At 45.6% G+C, this 9,803-nt stretch overlaps 1 protein-coding gene across 1 annotated transcript in view; it reads left to right on the plus strand.

Moving 5' to 3' along the window:
• The window catches only part of HEPACAM2 (HEPACAM family member 2), a 121,247-nt gene extending 112,060 nt beyond the window's left edge, over positions 1 to 9,187 (plus strand). Inside the window, exon 10 of the mRNA XM_044293993.1 lies at positions 8,559 to 9,187. Coding sequence (XP_044149928.1) covers positions 8,559 to 8,562 — 4 coding nt within the window. The 3' untranslated portion in view covers positions 8,563 to 9,187. The remainder of the gene's footprint in view (positions 1 to 8,558) is intronic.
• The last annotated feature ends 616 nt before the right edge of the window (positions 9,188 to 9,803 follow it).

Raw genomic sequence — 9,803 nt, forward strand, 5'->3', positions numbered from 1 at the left:
TGATGTCTGACCTCTGTGAGGTTTTACGCAACTTTGAGGAATCAACACAGATGGTGAGCGTCACCATCCCACTTCTGTGTGTACTGAAACGGAAGGAGTGGAAATGGGGGAAGACATTACACAGGGTGATAGCCAGACCACCCTCAGTTCGTCTTCTCAGGGCGAATTGGATGATGATGAGGGGGAAGAGGAGCAGGAGACGGTTGCCTCCGCTACAGAGGGTAGTACCCACAGCAGGTTTATTCCATCTGTTCAGCGTGGATGGGCCAAAGAGGAGGAAGAAGATGAGGAGATTGAGATTCATCATCCTGATGAGGACAGCGAAGTCTTGCCTGTTGGGACTCTGGCACACATGGCTGACTTCATGTTAGGCTGCCTTTCCCGTGACCCTCGCGTTGTGCGCATTTTGGCCAACACCGATTACTGGTTGTTCACCCTTCTCGATCCCCACTACAAAGAGAACTTCTCATCTCTCATTCCTGTGGTGGACAGGACCTGGAAAATGGTGCAATACCAGAAGGTATTGTGGAAAAATTGCTCCAAAAACTACCAGCTGACAACGCTGGCAGCAGAGTACGTAGTTCCTTGGGCAACCGAGGAGGGGAGATGAGGGGAACACACAGCAGTTCCAACAGAGGCAGGGCAACACTCTCCGAAGCCTGGGACAGTTTTATGACACCCCGCCAGCAACCTCAACCTAGTGTCACAAGGAGAGAAAAGTTTTGGAAGATGGTGAAGGAGTACATAGCAGACCGTGTCAGCGCCCTCAATGATCCCTCTGTGCCTTACAACTAGTGGGTGTCCAAGCTGGACACGTGGCACGAACTGGCGCTCTACGCCTTGGAGGTGCTGGCCTGCCCCGCCGCCAGTGTTTTGTCAGAGCGGGTATTTAGTGCTGCTGGTGGCATCATAACAGATGAGCGCATCCGCCTGTCAACTGAAAATGCTGACCGGTTGACTTTTATCTAAATGAACAAGGCCTGGATTGCCCCTGACTTCTCTACTCCACCAGAGGAAAGCGACTGAACATAAAGGCACTCTAAATGTGGCTTTTATGGTGTATTGAATACACTGTATTCCCATGCACCTCTTTCACCACAAAAAAGGGCATATGGTTTAATCTCCCTATGCTCCTCCTCCTCCATCATATCAACATGCTTATTAGGATGCCCTCGCTCCTAATGTTTTAGAGGGTCAGCTCAGCAGCGGGCCCTCACCCCTAATGTTTTAGGCCATCAATCATAATTTTTCAAGGCTGTGTGATGCCCTCCTTTATGTGTAATAAAGGGTGTATTGGAGTCCCGGTTCCTTGTAATTTCTGGCAGCCCTTTCACTTAGTGCATAGGCTTTATGAGTGTAGGAGTCCCACTACCTGAACAATTGTACCACAATGTGAATGAGGCCCTCCTTTATGTGATATACAGGTTGTATCGGAGTGCCTCTTCCTTGTAAATTTTGGCGGCACTTGCACTTTATTAGTGCATATTATTGTCAGTCTGTAAAAGTGGCGTACTACTCGGACAACATGGTTGCCAGCAGCGACCTGGGAGTCCAAGATGCATCCAGACATCCTCCCCATGCTGTTCCCGAACCATTTCAGTGGCGTTTCCATCAATTTCTGTCCTTTTCATGTGAACCAGACTCCCTCCCCTCTTCAGAGCAGGGGGTGCCTGGTTTAATGCTCGGGTTCTCCTATTGACTTCCATTGTGCTCGGGTGCTCGTTAGAGCACCCGAGCATCCCAAAGTGTTCTACTCGAGCACCTGAGCACTTTGGTGCTCGATCAACACTATAGGTCATCAATATCAGATTCTCGGAAAACCGTATTAATGCATTATATTAGGTGTAGGAATTTATCATTGTTAATTAGATGAATAATTTGTATAGGGGGATGGAAGATTACATACTACATAATTCCCAGTGCTTATGTACATGCATACGTTGGTTGGTGCAGTTTTTGCATTACGAGTGGATGTAGACATGTGTGGTGTGTATGAAGTCCTCACATCTTACCAGGGCCGGCGCTTCCATAGAGGCAAGGGGGGCAATTGCCCCCGGGCCCCCGAGTCCTTAGGGGCCCCCCGCGCCGGCCCGCAACTAACTTTAGGCAGGGCTGGCGCTTCCATAGAGGCAAGGGGGGCTCTCTCCCTCCCCCCTGTGCTGCTGCTGCTGCCGCCGCCTCCGCCAATAAGAAGAGGGATGGGAGGAGGAGGGGAGGGGCTGTCGCCACTGCGCCACCAATGAAGAAAACTGACCTGTAATACAAATACAGGAGGCGGGTGCCGACCTCTATGACAGGGAGCGGCACCTGAGGGGTTAACTGCCGCTGATCGCAGCCCCCTATCATAGAGGTCGGCACCCGCCTCCTGTATTTGTATTACTGGGAAGCACTGGGAATTATGTAGTATGTAATCTTCCATCCCCCTATACAAATTATTCATCTAATTAACAATGATAAATTCCTACACCTAATATAATGCATTAATACGGTTTTCCGAGAATCTGATATTGATGACCTATAGTGTTGATCGAGCACCAAAGTGCTCAGGTGCTCGAGTAGAACACTTTGGGATGCTCGGGTGCTCTAACGAGCACCCGAGCACAATGGAAGTCAATAGGAGAACCCGAGCATTAAACCAGGCACCCCCTGCTCTGAAGAGGGGAGGGAGTCTGGTTCACATGAAAAGGAGGCTATTTCATTCCGGCACCCGCCTCCTGTATTTGTATTAACATTGAGTGCGCCCCCCCCCCCCCCCCCAGTATAATAAACATTGGAGGAGCAGTGGGCAGTTCCAATGAGGGTTAAAAAAAATAAAAAATATTAACTCACCTCCTACAATTGATCGCGCAGCTGCCGGTCTTCTGTTCTTTCTTCAGGACCTGTGGTGACGTCACTGAGCTAATCACATGGTCCATTACCATGGTGATGGATCATATGATGTACCATGTGATGACCACAGTGATGTCACCACAGGTCCTTTGACAGGTCCTAAAGAAAGAACAGGAGACCGGCATCTACGCGATCAATTGGAGGAGGTGAGTTAATTATATATTTTTTTTTAACCCTCATTGGCACTGCCCACTGCACCACCAATGTTTATTATACTGGGGGGGGGGTGCACTCAATGTTTGATATACTGGGGGGGGGGGCGCTCTCAATGTTTGATATACTGGGGGGGGGTGCTCTCAATGTTTGATATACTGGGGGGGGGTGCTTTCAATGTTTGATAAACAGTCATGTGAAAAAATTAGGACACCCTTTGAAAGCATGTGGTTTTTTGTAACATTTTTAATAAAAGGTTATTTCATCTCCGTTTCAACAATACAGAGAGATTAAAGTAATCCGACTAAACAAAGAAAACTGAAGAAAAGTCTTTTCAAGATCTTCTGTAAATGTCATTCTACAAAAATGCCTATTCTAACTGAGGAAAAAGATAGGACACCCTTGCCCCTAATAGCGAGTGTTACCTCCTTTGGCTGAAATAACTGCAGTGAGACGGTTCTTGTAGCCATCTACCAGTCTTCGACATCGGTCTGAGGAAATTTTACCCCACTCCTCAATGCAGAACTTTTTCAGCTGTGAGATGTTTGAGGGGTTTCTTGCACGTACAGCCCTTTTCAAGTCACCCCACAGCATCTCAATGGGATTCAAATCTGGACTTTGACTTGGCCATTCCAGGACTCTCCATTTCTTCTTTTTCAGCCAATCTTTGGTTGATTTACTAGTATGTTTTGGGTCATTGTCATGTTGCATGGTCCAGTTCCGCTTCAGCTTTAATTTTCTAACTGATGGTCTCACATGTTCTTCAAGCACCTTCTGATACACAGTAGAATTCATCGTGGATTCTATGATGGTGAGCTGACCAGGTCCTGCTGCAGCAAAGCAGCCCCAAACCATGACACTTCCACCTCCATGCTTCACAGTTGGTATGAGGTTCTTTTCTTGGAATGCTGTGTTTGGTTTACGCCAAACATGTCCTCTGCTGTTGTGTCCAAATAATTCAATTTTGGACTCATCTGTCCAAAGAACATTATTCCAGAAGTCCTGGTCTTTGTCAACTTTATCTCTGGCAAATGTCAGTCTGGCCTCGATGTTTCTCTTGGAAAGCAAAGGTTTCCTCCTTGCACACCTCCCATGCAAGTTAAACTTGTACAGTCTCTTTCTGATTGTAGAGGCATGTACTTCTACATCAACAGTAGCCAGAGCCTGCTGTAGTTCTCGAGATGACACTTTAGGGTTTTTGGAGACCTCTTTTAGCATCTTGCGGTCTGCTCTTGGGGTGAACTTGCTGGGGCGACCAGTCCTGGGCATGTTGGCAGTTGTTTTGAAAGCCCTCCACTTGTAGACTATCTTCCGGACAGTGGAATGGCTGATTTCAAAATCTTTTGAGATCTTTTTAAATCCCTTCCCAGACTCATAGGCTGCTACAATCTTTTTTCTGAAGTCCTCTGACAGCTCTTTTGCTCTCACCATGGTGCTCACTCTCACTTCAACAGTCAGGAGCACACCAAACTAAATGTCTGAGGTTTAAATAGGGCAAGCCTCATTCAACATGCAGAGTAACGATCTACTAATTATGTGCACCTGGTGTGATATACCTGTGTGAGATCTGAGCCAATTTAAGAGGGAATACATGTGAGGGTGTCCTATCTTTTTCCTCAGTTAGAATAGGCATTTTTGTAGAATGACATTTACAGAAGATCTTGAAAAGACTTTTCTTCAGTTTTCTTTGTTTAGTTGGATTACTTTAATCTCTCTGTATTGTTGAAACGGAGATGAAATAACCTTTTATTAAAAATGTTACAAAAAACCACATGCTTTCAAAGGGTGTCCTAATTTTTTCACATGACTGTACTGGGGGGGGCGCTCTCAATGTTTGATATACTGGGGGGGGGGTTGCTCTTAATGTTTGATATACTGGGGGGGCGCTCTCAATGTTATACTGGGGGGGCGCTCTCAATGTTTATTATACTGGGGGGGCGCTCTCAATGTTTATTATAGTGGGGTGTATATAATGTTTATTATATTGACCTTCTACTTAGCATTCTGTATTAAAGAATGCTATTATTTTCCCTTATAACCATGTTATAAGGGAAAATAACACAGTGAATAGACTTTCATCTTAGCAACCAAGCGTGAAAATCGCACCGCATCCGAACTTGCTTGCGGATACAATGCGATTTTCATGCAGCCCCATTAACTTCTATGGGGCCTGCGTTGCATGAAAACGCACAACATAGAGCATGTTGCGATTTTCACGCAACGCACAAGTGATGCGTGAAAATCACCGCTCATCTGCACAGCCCCATAGAAGTGAATGGGTCCGGATTCAGTGCAGGTGCAATGCGTTCAACTCACGCATTGCACCCGCGCAGAAATCTCACCCATGTGAAAGGGGCCTAAGGGTGAATAGGACAAGGGTTCCAGCCCCTAAGGGGGCTAATAGTAAGTAAAAATAAAACACAAACACTAAGGCTACTTTCACACTTGCGGCAGTGTGATCGGGCAAGCAGTTCCGTCGTCGTAACTGCCCGCTGGAGCCACCGATCTGGATGTGACTGAAAACATTTATGAGATGCATCCGGATGCGGATCCATCTCACAAATGCATTGCAAGAATGAATCTATGTCTCCGCTTGTGATGCGGACAGACGGATCCGTCTTGTATCGTTTTACACATTTTTACCGGCATGCGCAGACCGGAAGGACGGATCCTGCATTCCGGTATTTTGAATGCCGGATCTGGCACTAATACGTTCCTATGGGGAAAAATGCCGGATCCGTCCTTCAGGTAAGTCTTCAGTTTTTTTCGCCGGAGATAAAACCGTAGCATGCTGCGGTTTTATCTTTTGCCTGATCAGTCAAAACGACTGAACTGAAGACATCCTGATGCATCCTGAATGCATGGGGATATGACGGATCAGTTCTTTTCCGGTATAGAGCCCCTGTGACGGAACTCTATGCCGAAAAAGAAAAACGCTAGTGTGAAAGTACTCTAAAATATTACGTTTAAATCCCCCCTTTCCCAATTTTACATATAAAAATATATACAATAAATAAACATATTACATAGCGCTGCGTCCAAAAAGTCCAAACTATTAAATTATTAAAAAATATCTCCTATGCGGTGAGCATTCGCCATTTTTTAGTCACCTTGTCACCCCAAAAAATAGGATAGGACTGTTCAATTACGGGCCGAACGTTTCATAAAATGCGAAATGCACGTGCCTTTTTTGCGTGGTATTGAGTATCGCAATACTTTTTTATAGTGACGAAAGCGAATCAAAATTTTGGTATTGAAACAACCCTACGCCGATCTGATCGGCGTAGCGTTGTCACGATACCAAAATTTTCATTCGGTTTCGATTTGGCGACTAAAAATTTTATTTGGCTCCTAAATATACAGTATACCTCTACACTGTGCCCCAAAATATACAGTATACCGCTACACTGTGCCCCAAAATATACAGTATACCGCTACACTGTGCCCCAAAATATACAGTTTCTTCTGTAAAAGTCATCGAGTGTCATGGGGGGGGGCCCCTTATTGTTTTTCGCCCCAGGGCCCCATTTCACCTAGAACCGGCCCTGCATCTTACAATTGTTTGCAATCTGTATTTTATTTGCATAAGGACTGTGCTAGAATGTGTATTTTAGTCGCAAATTTGAATATTTTTGTCCAATTTTTTGCTAATAACTATTCTTTGCTGCTAAGGGCTCTTTCACACTTGCGTTCTTGTCTTCTGGCATAGAGTTCCGTCGTCGGGGCTCTATGCCGGAAGACTCCTGATCAGTTTTATCCTAATGCATTCTGAATGGAGAGAAATCCGTTCAGGATGCATCAGGATGTCTTCAGTTCCGGAACGGAAAGTTTTTTGGCCGGAGAAAATACCACAGCATGCTGCGCTTTTTGGTCCGGCCAAAAATCCTGAAGACTTGCCGCAAGGCCGGATCCGGAATTAATGCCCATTGAAAGGCATTGATCCGGATCCGGCCTTAAGCTAAACGTCGTTTCGGCGCATTGCCGGATACGACGTTTAGCTTTTTCTGAATGGTTACCATGGCTGCCAGGACGCTAAAGTCCTGGCAGCCATGGTAAAGTGTAGCGGGGAGCGGGGGAGCAGCATACTTACCGTCCGTGCGGCTCTCGGGGCGCTCCAGAGTGACGTCAGGGCGCCCCACGCGCATGGATCACGTGATCGCATGGCACGTCATCCATGCGCATGGGGCACTCTGACGTCATTCTGGAGCGCCCCGGGAGCCGCGCGGACTGTAAGTATACCGCTCCCCGCTCCTACTATGGCATCCAGGACTTTAATAGCGTCCTGGCTGCCATAGTAACACTGAACGCATTTTGAAGACGGATCCGTCTTCAAATGCTTTCAGTACACTTGCGTTTTTCCGGATCCGGCGTGTAATTCTGGCAAGTGGAGTACACGCCGGATCCGGACAACGCAAGTGTGAAAGAGGCCTAAGTTCCATAAAGGTGGATGTATTATTTATTATTATACTTTTATATAGAAACACAAAGCCAAAAATATGGAAACAGTGACCTCCAGTGGTAGAAAGAAATATAACAAGGCATATGGATTTATAGAACTCACACTGAATTTAACAGGCGCTGTGCAATGTGACACATCTGAGGATCATTGTGATCGGATTTCCGATTTAAACGGGGTTATCCCATGACTAATGTAAAAAAAATGAATAACAGACATCATCTAGTGCGTGACAATCTCTTTCTAACAAAGCTAGAATCAGCCCTGTATCTCACATAGAAACAGAGATCTCCCCATTCATTGCTCTTCTAGATTTATATCAAGTTGGCAGCTCAAGGGGAGGGTCTTTTCTGCTGCAGCTCAGGGGGCGTGTCCATGCTCTCCCTATCACAGCTCAGGGTGTGTGTCCATGCTCTCCCTATCACAGCTCAGGGGGCGTGTCCATGCTCTCCCTATCACAGCTCAGGGGGCGTGTCCATGCTCTCCCTATCACAGCTCAGGGTGTGTGTCCATGCTCTCCCTATCACAGCTCAGGGGGCGTGTCCATGCTCTCCCTATCACAGCTCAGGGGGCGTGTCCATGCTCTCCCTATCACAGCTCAGGGGGCGTGTCCATGCTCACCCTATCACAGCTCAGGGGGCAGTTGAAGGATGAAACTGAGCACGTGCGACCATCTCAGTGAGCAGGACAAAGAAATAAGAAAAAAAACAGCAGATGGCGCTGTACTAAATAATTCAGTGGCTATGCAAACTTTTTTATTACATGCAGTTATAAAAGTATTCAGATCCAGGGGCTGGTTTGAAAAATGTAGAATATTATAATAGAATATTTATAAAAGTAATTCTTTGAATTTCATTTTTCTTCTCATCTGACACTGTTGCTGTAGACCCTGTGAGACGTTTTTCGACATTATTCAGTTGCTGTAGCCCCAGAGTGCACCCTGTGTTTCTCCACACCCAATGGCAGATCAGACAGGAGAATGTAACTGGAGGAACAGTCAGTGCGACTTTATATCACCAGGAGACGTTAAATACGCTTTCTCTATATTTTCCTTTTTCAGATAAAGAACATGGAGATCATACACAAGAAACTGCAGTGTTCTGGTCTGTGTCATTGTCTCGTGAAATGACGACTCGAGCTGAATACCTCACTCCCCTGTCGGCAGCTGACACATGGATGTATACTTGTCAGCAGTCCCGATCATTTCCTCAGGACAGTTCTTCTTTTGATCGGCCTGTATAATGGTGGCTTCAGTGGACCTGTGTGTGATGTATACTGTAATGCTCTGATTTTCTAAAGTTTCCTATTTATTCAGGTCTCCTCTCCACCTTTTGTATCTTTTCATCGCATCCAAAGTGAAGAGTGAAGCAACTTAACAAATAGTCTGAATTAAAAGTATGCAAACCTATGTGTTCCCATAGTTACAGACAACAAAACAAACCCGGCGTAGTCAGATCCTGCTGCAGCACCTCCTTTCATCTGTCCACTACTTTTAAGGTACCTTTACACCTAGGCAATTATCGTGTAAGATATTGTTAAATCGAACAAAACTGCAAGATTATCAAGCAGTGTGAGGGCTCATGCGCACGACCTTATGTATTTTGCGGTCCGCAAAAAATAGGGATGATGTCCGTGTGCATTCCGTATTTTGTGGAACGGAACAGCTGTCCCCTAATAGAACATTACTATCCTTGTCCGTGATGCGGACAATAATAGGACATGTTCTATTCTTTTGCAGAACGGAAATACGGACATACGGAAACGGAAAGCACACGGAGTAACTTCTGTTTTTTGTTTTTTTTGCGGATCCGTTGAAATGAATGGTTCCGCATACGGTCACAATCCTACTCTTGTGACCGATAAAATCGGCGCGTCTAAAGGGTCATTGCTGAAATGTTCACTACACCAAGAAACGACTGGTTCGTTGCTCAATCATACCTTTTACTGACATGGACACGATGGATAACAACGGTAGGGGCCAGATGAATATTAACACCATGATTGCTAGATCAGACTACACAGGGTTTGTTTGTAGTCTGTTACCATGGCAACACATAGGTTTCCTAGAAGTTGTAGGCACCAATCAAGTGGCCATTTTTATTCAGAATATTTGCAAAAGTTGCTTCATTTGTCATTTTTAGCTGCATTGGAACATCGAAATAAATTGTTGAGCACTTTGTCATGTCGTACTGATTAGTGATTCTCTATGTATACGCTCGTTACAATGGTATGGGGCCAAACTTATCAAGGTTTGAACTCCAAATTATCCCTCCAATATTATGTCCAGAAAAATACCAAATTGCAC

This window comes from Bufo gargarizans, chromosome 5 (assembly GCF_014858855.1).
Source record: "Bufo gargarizans isolate SCDJY-AF-19 chromosome 5, ASM1485885v1, whole genome shotgun sequence".
NCBI lineage: Eukaryota > Metazoa > Chordata > Amphibia > Anura > Bufonidae > Bufo > Bufo gargarizans.